Raw genomic sequence first — 13760 nt, forward strand, 5'->3', positions numbered from 1 at the left:
AATGCTAAAGTAGGGAATCAAGAGATAAAAGGAACAACTGGCAAGTTTGGCCTTGGAGTTCAAAATGAAGCAGGGCAAAGGCTAATAGAGTTCTGTCAAGAGAACAAGCTGGTCATCACAAACACTCTCTTCCAACAACACAAGAGACGACTCTACACATGGATATCACCAAATGGGCAGCATCGAAATCAGATTGATTATATTCTCTGCAGCCAAAGATGGAGAAGCTCTATACAGTCAGCAAAAACAAGACCTGGAGCTGACTGTAACTCAGATCATCAGCTTCTTATAGCAAAATTCCAGCTTAAACTGAAGAAAGTAGGAAAAACCACTGGGCCAGTAAGATACAATCTGAATCAAATCCCTTATGAATACACAGTGGAAGTGAGGAACAGGTTTAAGGATTTAGATTTGGTGGACAGAGTGCCTGAAGAACTATGGATGGAGGCTCGTAACATTATACAGGAGGCAGCATAGAAAAGGAAATGCAAGAAAGCAAAATGGCTATCCAACGAGGCCTTACAAATAGCGGAGGAGAGGAGGCAAGCAAAATGCAAGGGAGATAGGGAAAGATACAGGAAACTGAATGCAGATTTCCAAAAAACAGCAAGGAGAGACAAGAGGGTCTTCTTAAATGAGCAATGCAAAGAAATAGAGGAAAACAATAGAATGGGGAAAACCAGAGATCTGTTCAAGAAAATTGGAGATATGAAAGGAACATTTCGTACAAAGATTACCATAATCAAGGACAAAAGTGGTAAGGACCTAACAGAAGCAGAAGACATCAAGAAGAGGTGGCAAGAATACACAGAGGAATTATACCAGAAAGATATGGAGGTCTCATACACCCCAGGTAGTGTGGTTGCTGACCTTGAGCCAGACATCTTGGAGAGTGAAGTCAAATGGGCCTTAGAAAGCATTGCTAATAACAAGGCCAGTGGAAGTGATGATATTCCAGCTGAACTATTTAAAATTTTAAAAGATGATGCTGTTAAGGTGCTACACCCAATATGCCAGCAAGTTTGGAAAACTCAGCAATGGCCAGAGGATTGGAGAAGATCAGTCTACATCCCAATTCCAAAGAAGGGCAGTGCCAAAGAATGCTCCAACTACCGCACAATTGCGCTCATTTCACACGCTAGCAAGGTTATGCTTAAAATTCTACAAGGCAGGCTTAGGCAGTATGTGGACCGAGAACTCCCAGAAGTGCAAGCTGGATTTCGAAAGGGCAGAGGAACCAGAGACCAAATAGCAAACATGCGCTGGATTATGGAGAAAGCTAGAGAGTTCCAGAAAAACGTCTACTTCTGCTTCATTGACTATGCAAAAGCCTTTGACTGTGTCGACCACAGCAAACTATGGCAAGTTCTTAAAGAAATGGGTGTGCCTGATCACCTCATCTGTCTCCTGAGAAATCTCTATGTGGGACAAGAAGCTACAGTTAGAACTGGATATGGAACAACTGATTGGTTCAAAATTGGGAAAGGAGTACGACAAGGTTGTATATTGTCTCCCTGCTTATTTAACTTATATGCAGAATTCATCATGCGAAAGGCTGGACTAGATGAATCCCAAGCCGGAATTAAGATTGCCGGAAGAAATATCAACAACCTCAGATATGCAGATGACACAACCTTGATGGCAGAAAGCGAGGTGGAATTAAAGAACCTTTTAATGAGGGTGAAAGAGGAGAGCGCAAAATATGGTCTGAAGCTCAACATCAAAAAAACCAAGATCATGGCCACTGGTCCCATCACCTCCTGGCAAATAGAAGGGGAAGAAATGGAGGCAGTGAGAGATTTTACTTTCTTGGGCTCCTTGATCACTGCAGATGGTGACAGCAGTCACGAAATTAAAAGACGCCTGCTTCTTGGGAGAAAAGCAATGACAAACCTAGACAGCATCTTAAAAAGCAGAGACATCACTTTGCCGACAAAGGTCCGTATAGTTAAAGCTATGGTTTTCCCAGTAGTGATGTATGGAAGTGAGAGCTGGACCATAAAGAAGGCTGATCGCCGAAGAATTGATGCTTTTGAATTATGGTGCTGGAGGAGACTCTTGAGAGTCCCATGGACTGCAAGAAGATCAAACCTATCCATTCTTAAGGAAATCAGCCCTGAGTGCTCCCTGGAAGGACAGATCGTGAAGCTGAGGCTCCAATACTTTGGCCACCTCATGAGAAGAGAAGAATCCTTGGAAAAGACCCTGATGTTGGGAAAGATTGAGGGCACTAGGAGAAGGGGACGACAGAGGACAAGATGGTTGGACAGTGTTCTCGAAGCTACGAACATGAGTTTGACCAAACTGCGGGAGGCAGTGCAAGACAGGAGTGCCTGGCGTGCTATGGTCCATGGGGTCACGAAGAGTCGGACACGACTAAACGACTAAACAACAACAACAACAAAGGGACCACCCAGCCAGAGATTTGTACCTGCAGAATGGGACTCTGGTCAAAGCTGTAGGCACTAGGCCGGCCTTCAAGGGTGGAGAAAGCCACATTTCCCCCACTCAGTGGGGAAATGTCGCTGAACTCGTCTGTACAGAGCGCCACCCGCTCATCTTGGCCAGGTCGCAAGAACTGCCCTTCCGGCTTCCTATATGTCTTCTCACACGAGGCGCTGTAGTACTGATAAGGGATCCAGGGGCTGTTAGAATGGCTCCGCTTATAGATGGCAAAGCTTTCTGGGCGGCTGGTGTGAAATTTCAACCTCACGTAGGTGATTTCATAAGATTTTCCTAAAAGGAGAGAAAATAAAGAATGGTCAAGTGTTGTTAAATTCTCCACTTTGATCACTGTTATCTTCGGGTGGGGTGTTTTTTTGTTAAAGTGATAAATTCTCCTCAGAATTCTCCTCAGGAGAGGTGTCATTTGGCCAGTCACCCTGTCCCTGAACAGGGAACACTCCATGCTACAACCTTTTTGTTGATGTGCCCTATTGTCTCTTCCAAAAAAAATATTACCTTGCTTATAAACATTCTTTTCATTCCTTTCCAGCTGGGCATAGGAGAATAAGTCAATTTCAGTTTCTTGTTTTTCCAGTCTTAAACTCATTTCTCCACATTTCCATATCACTTTGTGAATATCTTTTTTTTAACAAGTCCCCATGAAAATTCACTAGCATCTTAGTGAGAAAATTTCCTAATAGACACTTGTCTGTATACAATTTTGCCTGATGTACGCACTTTTGCAATAAATTTCCCTTAAGATAATGCATTTAAATATATATATATTTACTAATCTATGCATTTTCCTGCACACATGACACTCATTTATCGTTTTTGGTATCAATAACTTGGTTTGAGAACTGCAATGCAAGATTTTGAGCATTTTGAAGGATGGCTAAGTTACAGCTTGTGTATTGTTTGGGGAAGTACAAATTATGGCCGGTTCGCCTTTAACTGTGAACTGAATCAATTTTCTCCTGCATCCCTATGTCTCAGCAGGACCCTCTAGCATTCTTGAAATAAAAAACAGAGAGCTCTACTTTCCCCTCTATCTCTTGGATCTAAATGTGAATGTTTATTTCTTCTCCTCCTCCTTCTGCCCTAAATCAACAAGCAAAGGTCTTTCATCCACAGAAAGCATCGTGGCGCAGTGGCATTAGGGCTGTCCCGTGCCAGCAAAAGATGGAAAAAGCAGCTGGGACGGATTAAATCAGTAAGGGCCATAATGCAGTTATAGCAATCAGTGGGTTTAAAAAAACAAAAACAATAGTTACACCCTTGCCCGCATCAGTTCATCTGCTGAGGAAACTCAGAACTTCCCGGAGGATTCTTTGGCATGTGGTAGGGTGCTTGTTCCAGTTAATGTGGGGTACTGCTGGCTGGGCTTCAGAGGCCTTACTTTTACCTCATGTGAACTGACTTTATGTTCTAGGTATCAAAACTCAATCCCTCTTCACAGGGAACTCTAGGAATTGTAGCTCTTTGCTCGGAACAGCATTCTTCTAACAACTCTCACCACACAGAACAAGCTACAGTTCCTAGGAGTATTTGGTGGGTGGGAGGAAGCCATGACTGCTTAAAGTGATATTAAAGGTAAAGGTAAAGGGACCCCTGACCATTAGGTCCAGTCGTGACCGACTCTGGGGTTGCGCGCTAATCTCGCATTATTGGCCGAGGGAGCCGGCGTACAGTTTCCAGGTCATGTGGCCAGCATGACAAAGCCGCTTCTGGCAAACCAGAGCAATATTATAGTGATATTATAGTGTTTTAAATGTATAGTGCAGCGTGGGGCCTTATTCTTTTGGTGGGAAGTATGTAGTGGCAGGTGAAAGGCCAATGCCACTTGCGCCAGGTCACAGCTCAACCACTCATTCCTTCTGTTGGTTCAACCATCATCTATAGCAGAGGGGACCTCTATGTTGCCCTGCTACCTATCCACTTTACTTCTCCTTTCAGGAACAGATATTTCCCCCTCTAAGTTTCAGTGACCTTTCAAGGGACTGCGTCAGAGCCTGAGGGTGCTGCACGGACACAGTGACGCCAGCCTGCCGAAAATAGTCCTCAAGAATTAGATCAACATGTGCACTGCTAGCCATTTTTTGGGTTGGAAAGAAGGTGACACAGTGTCTGTTTCCCCTTATGGTGAGCAGAAACAGGATTTCTCAGTTCCTTCATCCAGCATTCATTTTTTATTTATTTTTATTTTATTTTTTGAAAAAACAACAACAATAACCGATTCTTTTGTCAGCCACAAGGGAAAGAATCCAAACAGTGAAGAGTCACTTCCCCGCTGCAAAATTATTTGCAATGAAAAGAGACACCATAATCAGCTAGCCTCATTTGAGACCCTAATGAATCCAAAATGTTGAGAAAAGGCAATTATTCTGGGACTAAGGGGCGGGGAAAACAAACACTTAATTGCACCCATATGAAAAATGTCTGTGAAGGAGCTGGGACAATGCAAGAACCTTCCAGGCATGTGTTGCGTTTCCAACAGCTACTGCAAGGGTAAATGTCAGCATCTGTCATTGATTAGCAAGTAAAAGATGAGATTTTGAATCCACCAACAGACTTTCTGTGCCCCTCACTTGGGCAGGGTAGGGGATTGGCAAGTAACCCTGGAACAGATGAGGGGGAGATGTCTGTTGCAGGCATTTCTGCATCATAAAAAATGAGCAATTGAAGGCTCTTGTGAGCACTAAGGAGTGAGTTTGCCGATCAGAAGGTCAGTGGTTCGAATCCCTGCAATGGGGTGAGCTCCCGTTGCTCGGTCCCAGCTCCTGCCAATCTAGCAGTTCGAAAGCACATCAAAGTGCAAGTAGATAAATAGGTACCGCTCCGGAGGGAAGGTAAACGGCGTTTCCGTGCGCTGCTCTGGTTCACCAGAAGCGGCTTAGTCATGCTAGCCACATGACCCAGAAAAACTGTCTGTGGACAAACGCCGGCTTCCTCGGCCAGTAAAGTGAGATGAGCGCTGCAACCCCAGAGTCGTTTGTGTTTACTTTGCCACTGTTAGACTCAACTGCAGTTTGCTCCGGTTCCAGAAAATGTGCTGTTCTTCAGCTAGGACAATGTGTTCTTCTCCCATCTCCAACAGAGCCTGTGGGAATTGCAATCTCTCATAGATTGCCGACAGTCCTACACTAAGGACTACAATTCTTACCAGTCAATCCCTTTTCACAGGGAACTCTGGAAATTCTAACTCTGTGTGGGGAACAGGGGTCACCTTAGCACCTTTAACAAACTATAGCTCACATACCAGTAATCTTTTTGGGGAAGCCATTTTTGTTTATGTTGTGTATTGAGTCAAATGATTTTATATCTGTATTATTATTGTCTGTATTTGCATTAGGATAAAGTAACTGCCTTTTGGTTCCAGAGGGTACAGCTACTATTGGTTCATTTAAGCTGCTGTATTTGGATCCTCTGTCTTATTGGTTTCCTCCAAAAGGCAGCACTGTGATTGCTTGAGATTGTTCCCTCCAAAATGTATCCCTTCCTAGCTAGTCCCCTGTCCCTATAAATGTAGCTTTCCTCTCCTCAGTCTTCAGTCTTGTTCACTTTAATAAAGAGCTGTTACTAGAGAACTGTCTCCAGCATGTTTTGTCAAGAGAGCTGAAATCACAAAACCCACGTCACAACAACTGGCGACGAGGATGGGATCCGGAATGCTGAGGAGCGGTTAAACACAACCCTGCCTCAGAGTCCGGATTGCAGCTGAGAACAAGACTCACTGGCCAGCTGAGAAGACGACCCTGCCCGCTAGGACAATGGAGAGTCCAAGGGTATTGGAGCCCTTCCAGCCATCAGAGCCCCACACATGGGAAGACTACGTCGAACGCTTCGAGTTCTTTGCAGTGGCTCAAGGGATCACCGATGCCAGCAAAAGAAGGGCCACATTCCTGAGCTACTGTGGGCCCGAGACCTTCAAGCTGGCCAAGGCATTACTTGCTCCAGCGAAGCTGAGTGAGACATCTCTCAAAGATATTCTTGCCTGCCTAACAAGCCACTTGGCGCCTACTGAGACCAAGATGGCCCGGCGGATGGAGTTCCATAAGAGGCAGCAGCATGCTGGGGAGTCTGTATCCACATTTCTGGCTGAACTCCGGAAGCTCGCTCAGCACTGCGGCTTCCAAAATCTGGAAGAGACTCTCCTGGATCGGTTTATTGGTGGTCTGAGCAGCAAGAAAGCCAGAAGACGCATCGTGGCTAAAGAAGAGGTTACCCTTGCTTCAGCCTTGAAGGAGGCCACCGCCACGGAGAATTATGAAAGAGAGGAGCTTGATGCCAGTCGCAAGGCCACTAAGCCACAGATAGAAGTTGCGCATGCCATGGACGAGCTAGAGGCTACTCCGAGCCAGAGCCCAGTCCGTGGGGTCGAGTTGGTGCGTCAGGCCTGCACAGTGCACAAAGATCGCCGAGGCAGTTGCCCAGGTTGTGGCGGAAACCATGAGCGGAAGAGTTGTCGTTTCAGGGATGCTATGTGCCGGACGTGCGGAAAGACGGGTCACATCGCCAGGGTCTGTAGATCGGCGGCGTCGGGAGCAACAGGAGCACCTAGACTGGAGCATCGCAGACCGCCCACAGCAACTCGTTTTCTAAAGGACTGCCACTACGTAACGGAGATCAACGGGAGGGCCGTGCAGTTTCCAGCGCAAGGCAAGGCACACGTCAAGGTGAAGATTGAGGGTCAGCAGTGCGACATGGAGGTGGACTCCGGATCTGCATTCACCATCGTGTCGGACCAGACCGCGAAGACATTCTTCCCCAGGGGTAAGTTGCCCCCTCTGGAGCCCTTCCCGGCAACCTTGCAGTCGTACTCAGCAGGCCGCATCCATGTTATGGGAATGTGTGCCGTGAGAGTACAGTTCCGGGACAAACAGGCTGTACTCAAACTGGTGATTGCGAAGGGCAGTCGCCCCAGTCTCCTGGGCACTGACTGGTTCCCCGCCCTGGGACTGAGTATCTCAGGGCTTAATTCAATCCAAACCTGCCCTGAGATGAGCGAGGCATTATGCAAGGAATTTGCTGGTCTCTTTAATGGAAAACTGGGTTGTTATAAAGGGCCCCCAGTTGACTTCGAGTTGGACCCCGGTGTGGCCCCAATCCGACTCAAACCAAGGCGAGTGCCATTTGCACTGCAACCCAAGATCGAGGCAGAGCTGGATAAATTGGTCAAGCAGGGAGTTCTCTCACCCGTGGACTCTGCTAAGTGGGAGACTCCAATCGTCACGCCCCTTAAAGCAAATGGGGAAGTCAGGATATGTGCAGATTACAAATGTACTATCAATAAGGCACTCAGGGGAAACTCATACCCCATTCCAGTCGTATCACATCTGTTGGCTAAACTGGCTGGGGGCAAGGTGTTCGCCAAAATTGACCTGGCACAAGCTTACCAACAGCTGCCAGTAACCCCACAATCAGCGGAAGCACAGACTATTGTCACACATAAAGGGGCGTTCAGAGTTAACAGATTACAGTTCGGAGTTTGTGTGGCCCCAGGGATTTTTCAAGGGCTCATGGAACGCCTGTTAAGAGGTCTGCCGGGGGTCTTGCCATTTTTTGATGACGTTTTGATTGCTGGAAAAGACCCACAGGAACTGGTTGCGCGTGTCCGTGCAGTGTTGCTCAAGTTCAAGGAGGTGGGGTTGCAACTGAAAAAAGAAAAATGCAGTTTTGGGGTGCCAACTGTGGATTTCTTGGGGTTTAAAATTGATGCATCAGGCATCCACCCCACAGATGCTAAGATTAAGGCCATCATCGAGGCACCACGACCACAGAACAAGACGGAGTTGCAGTCATTCCTGGGACTTATTAACTTTTATCATTCGTTCTTGCCCCAGAAAGCTTCGGTAGCTGAACCATTACATAGACTATTGCAGAAAAAGAATGTGTGGCGATGGGGGCGGGAGCAGCAGAAGGCTTTTGACTCCTTGCGAGGAATGCTGAGTAGCAGGAGCGTCCTTGCTCATTATGATGAGTCAAAGCCGCTGGTCCTGGCATGTGATGCCTCTCAATACGGTCTGGGGGCTGTGCTGAGTCATAGGGAACCGGATGGGTCGGAAAAGCCCATCTCTTTCTATTCCCGTACGTTGTCGCCCACAGAGCGCAACTATGCTCAAATTGATAAAGAGGCACTGGCTATTGTGTCCGGAATCAAAAGGTTCTATGATTATTTGTACGGTCGCCATTTCTCCATTGAAACGGACCACAAACCACTGTTAGGGTTGTTCAACCCAAACAAACAAACGCCACAAATTCTCTCCCCCAGAATGTTGCGTTGGTCAATATTCCTGAATGGGTTCCAGTACACCTTGACCCATGTGCCGGGGAAACAGTTGTGCCATGCTGATGCGCTGAGTCGATTGCCCCTTCCTGGCGGGAGCAATGAGGATCCTGCTCCGGCGGAGCACATTATGATGCTAGAAACACTTCCGGGGGCTCCTGTAACAGCTACGGATATAGCTGAGAAAACTAGGAAAGATGCTGTTCTCTCCCGTGTGCTCACTTGGGTGGGGAGGGGGTGGCCAGGTGGTCCGCATGAAGAAAAATTCAGGCCTTATGCGACAAGGCAGCACGAATTGTCCATGCATAAGGGTTGTCTCCTATGGGGAGATAGGGTGATCATCCCAGCACCACTGAGAAACAGGGTTCTTGAGACGCTTCACATGGGACACCCGGGAATGGTCAGGATGAAGTCGCTAGCCCGATGTTATGTGTGGTGGCCTGGAATGGACCAGAACATAGAACAATGGGTACAAACATGCAAGGCATGCCAAGAGGTGCGGCCAGAAGTGGCCAGAGCACCAGTCCACTGGTGGGAGCAGTCCAGGACTCCCTGGAGCCGGCTGCACATAGATTTTGCTGGGCCATTCCAAGGGAAGGTCTTTTTGGTTATCGTTGATGCATATTCCAAATGGTTAGAAGTGGCGATGGTCCCTAGCATGGCATCAGCTGCCGTAATCAAGGTGTTGAGGCAGCTGTTTGCTACCCACGGGTTACCTGAGACCATTGTATCAGATAATGGGGCAGCTTTTGTATCCCAAGAATTCAGGGCATTCTTGGCTGATAACTTTATAAGAGGGGTCACATCCGCGCCCTTTCACCCATCCTCCAATGGGCAGGCTGAGCGCATGGTAAGAACAGCCAAAGAATCCATTGCGCGCTTAATGGAGGGTAACTGGTCGGCTCGCATTGCGCGAATGTTATTTTTGCAGCATGCGACGCCGTGTACTGCGACGGGCAAGTCGCCAGCCGAGCTGCTCTTAGGTAGAAGACTGGTAACGGTGCTGGATTATGTCCACCCAGATAAAATGCCAAACCGTAATTCAAGAGCAACCCCCCAGGCTGAGACTGACACAACAAGGTATCTCGCCCCTGAAGATCTGGTCTGGGTGAGGAACTATTCACGAGGTCCGCGGTGGGTGGCCGGTGTGATCACCCGGGCTAGTGGACCTGTGTCCTATTATGTGACCTTGGAAAATGGGCAAGTTTGGAAGAGACATATAGATCAGCTGAGGCGCCGGGCGCTCAGCAGGGAGGAGTCAGATAATTCATCCCTGGCTAATGACGCACAGCTGCGAGACCAGAGTGAAAATGGTCCAGAGGTGCAGTCACCAGGGGTTTCAGCAAATGAACCAGGGTCTGCTAGTCCTCATGATGACGAGGTACAGGTCGGGGACCCTGAGATGTCTGGGACTCCATCTGTTCCTGATGAAAACCCTATAGCAGCCCCTCCACCACAGGTAACACCCAATCCAGAACCTGCAACACCTGTTGTCAGGAGATCAGGTAGAAGTTGTAGGACCCCACAGTACCTGAGGGATTACGTCTGCTGTGCTCACTAGGGGGAGAGGGGTGTTGTGTATTGAGTCAAATGATTTTATATCTGTATTATTATTGTCTGTATTTGCATTAGGATAAAGTAACTGCCTTTTGGTTCCAGAGGGTACAGCTACTATTGGTTCATTTAAGCTGCTGTATTTGGATCCTCTGTCTTATTGGTTTCCTCCAAAAGGCAGCACTGTGATTGCTTGAGATTGTTCCCTCCAAAATGTATCCCTTCCTAGCTAGTCCCCTGTCCCTATAAATGTAGCTTTCCTCTCCTCAGTCTTCAGTCTTGTTCACTTTAATAAAGAGCTGTTACTAGAGAACTGTCTCCAGCATGTTTTGTCAAGAGAGCTGAAATCACAAAACCCATGTCACAACAGTTTAAAGTGGTATGGTGTAAATGTGGCCACTGGGAACAGATTTTCTGTGAGGGAGGAGCAACAGAAACAAATGACAATCAAGTTCTGCTTCAGTGGACACCAGCTTCTTCCTAGTACAGTGGTACCTCGGTTTAAGTACACAATTGGTTCCGGAAGTCTGTACTTAACCTGAAGTGTACTTAACCTGAAGCGAACTTTCCCATTGAAAGTAATGGAAAGTGGATTAATCTGTTCCAGACGGTCCGCAGAGTACTTAAACTGAAAATACTCAAACCAAAGCGTACTTAAACCGAGGTATGACTGTAGTCACATTCCTGTCTCCGTCCTCCCATGCCATGTCATGTCCAAGGGCTTTCAGAGAAGCTGTCTCTAAAACACATATTGTCTTTTCCTTGACACACAGTACTGGGTCAAGCGGTGGAAAGTCTGGTTTAACAGAGGTGTCAGAGACTGGAGCTAGGCAAGCTCCTTTCATCCTAAGTAGAAGGGCCAGTCCAAACATCCTGTCAATTTGTAACAGATGTGGGCGCGTTCACAGGGGGTTGGGAAAGGAGCGACCTCTCTCAGAAGCAGACTGTTCCGAACTCTCTTGGCCTGAAGGGTCTCTCTTCTCTTGGGACTTGATGGCCGTTGCTTGAACCTCCAACCCTCCACCCACCCCCTCCAGTTTTGCCATCTAGGAAGGACAACAGTACAGCCCCCCCCCAAAGCATAGACCATGCTAAATAGACACACACATAAAGTTTTGTCCTCCGAGATTCAGGCTAGAGCAGTTACTGCTTATTTGTTTAGCAGTCATCAGAGATCATTCCATAATTGCAATGGAGCCAAGATTTGGGAGGGCAACCGGATATAAGGATATAATGAAATTGCTCAGAGCTGGCAAGGCACCAAGATGGTATGTGTGTTGCTATCGCTATAGTTACTATATATATATATACAGTCATACCTCAGTTTAAGTACGCTTCGGTTTGAGTACTTTCAGTTTAAGTACTCCGCAGACCCGTCTGGAACAGATTAATCCACTTTCCATTATTTTCCATAGGAAAGTTCGCTTCAGGTTAAGTACGCTTCAGTTTAAGTACTCCGCGGACCATCTGGAACGGATTAATCCACTTTTCATTACTTTCAATGGGAAAGTTCACTTCAGGTTGAGTACGCTTCAGGTTAAGTTCACTTCAGGTTAAGTACAGACTTCCGGAACCAATTGTGTACTTAAACCGAGGTTCCACTAACAATACAGGCATCTCCCCACTAATGTGGGAGTTATATTCTATGCCCCAGTGCTCATAAACGAAATAGCATAAAGTGGGGGGGCACCCTCTAAAAAGCTTCTAGGTGTCTATTCCCCCCTGTTCTCCAGCTCTCTCTCCCGTTCTCTCTTCAATCCAGACCAAAACATCTAGAGTTGAAGCTCCGGGGCTGGCTGGCAGACACATGGGAAAGTGGCTGCTTTTTCTGTGCTACCCATACACCAGCTGTTAGGCAGGGAGTCTGAGCAGCTATACCTCTGGTCTCATGGGGCTCCCCCCCCCGCCCCGCTGATGCCTCTTCAGGCTCTGAGGAGGGTCTCCTCGCCATAGCTGCCAAGTCCGGATCGTAAAGATCCGGGATCGGCAGCGCGCGCACAACCGGAAGTTGCGTGACGCAACTTCCGGTGGCGCTTTGCCCTTCTATGGGCACCAGAAAATGGCTGCGCCAGCGCCGGAAGTCGCTTCCACGCATGACCGGAAACACGTAAAAGCGACTTCCGGCGCCGGCGCCGCCATTTTCTGATGCCCATAGAAGGGCGAAGCACCACCGGAAGTCGCGTCACGCAACCTCCGGTCATGCGCGGAAGCGACTGCCGGCGCCGCTATTTTCTGGTGCCCATAGAAGGGCAAAGCGGCACCAGAAAAATGGCCGCCAGGAAGAATCGAATTTAAGGGACAATGCCGGGATTCTCTGCCAAACGGGAGACCGCCGAGAAACGGTGAGAAAAAATGGGTTTTCCCGGCGGATACGGGATACTTGGCAGCTATGCTCCTCGCTAGCCACAAGAACTCACCAGCTTCCCCCCCCATTTCCTGGTTCGAATCTATTTATTTATTTCCCGGTGCTAGACATTTATGTGGTCACATGCAAGTTGATTCGGGGGGGGGGGGGAGAGGATGCCTGCATAGTTACAAAGATTGCACACCATCTCTTCTGAGCAGTGCATGAGATTCCAGGGGGTTCCAGGAGTTGTGTTCCTGTTGAGAAGCATGATGCAGCGGAGGCAGTTTAATTACACATATTTACACCTGAGTTTAGATTAAGGGGGTGCAGATCTTACAGCATTGTCATCTTAAGAGCCATTTGTTCTTCATAGCAGCCCAGCACTGCAGACAGAGCCATCCTAAGCACCACCCCTTTGTTCTTGCTCCCCAGCCAGTCCTAATATATGATGCCCTCCTGCCCCTGCATGGTATTCTCCCTTTTTTCTCCTTCTCCTTCCCAGAACACATAGCCAATTGCAACACCTCACCTCCTGTCGGCTCCCCCCACCCTTCTTCTATATTCTTGTATGGCATTAGGGCAAGTCTAAGAGGGTGGGTCTCCTCATCTAGGCAGTTCAGGACCTCCATACACACTGCCCAGGTTTGCACCCCAGGGAGGTGACTTCAGTGCTGCTAACACAGTGGTTTGACTTTACCCCTGGAGGTACACTCCATTGTCTCTCGAGACAGATGGAGGCCAACAGCTATTCAGGCCCCTCCCGATTACCATACCTTTGCAACCCCTGATTTGTACAGACCCAAACACCTTCTTTGATGTGTGGATGCCTGGCCCTGGTTTCATAATGCTTTACATTCAACCAGCCCAGCCCAACTAGTTTGCTTAGGCTAAACCCAGGAATTTCTATGTTTGGCACTTTCCAGGGTAATTGCTGCAGTGGTTATCTTCTCTTCAATATGCCCAAAGTACTACACTTGGGCAAAAAAAATAAAAAATGAAAGGCACAAATACAGGATGGGTGACACCTGGCTTGAGAGCAGTACATGTGAAAAGGATCTAGGAGTCTTGGTAGACCACAAACTTGACATGAGTCAGCAGTGTGATGCAGCAGCTAAAAAAGCCAATGCA

The 13760-nt window shown here is 47.7% G+C and overlaps 1 protein-coding gene across 3 annotated transcripts in view; it reads right to left on the bottom strand.

Moving 5' to 3' along the window:
• Nucleotides 1–13760, bottom strand: part of LAMC3 (laminin subunit gamma 3) — a 96905-nt gene that overhangs the window by 79705 nt on the left and 3440 nt on the right. For 2 of the 3 annotated variants that reach the window (XR_009557032.2, XM_060270544.2), the window contains exon 2: nucleotides 2432–2736. The exons of the other annotated variant lie outside the window; for it this stretch is intronic. Coding sequence is in view for 1 of the 2 variants with exons in the window: in XM_060270544.2 (XP_060126527.2) it covers nucleotides 2432–2736 (305 nt within the window). In the remaining variant the exon portion in view is untranslated. The remainder of the gene's footprint in view (nucleotides 1–2431; nucleotides 2737–13760) is intronic. 3 annotated transcript variants of the gene reach the window in all.

This window comes from Zootoca vivipara, chromosome Z2, assembly GCF_965207765.1.
Source record: "Zootoca vivipara chromosome Z2, rZooViv2.hap1.1, whole genome shotgun sequence".
Lineage (NCBI taxonomy): Eukaryota > Metazoa > Chordata > Lepidosauria > Squamata > Lacertidae > Zootoca > Zootoca vivipara.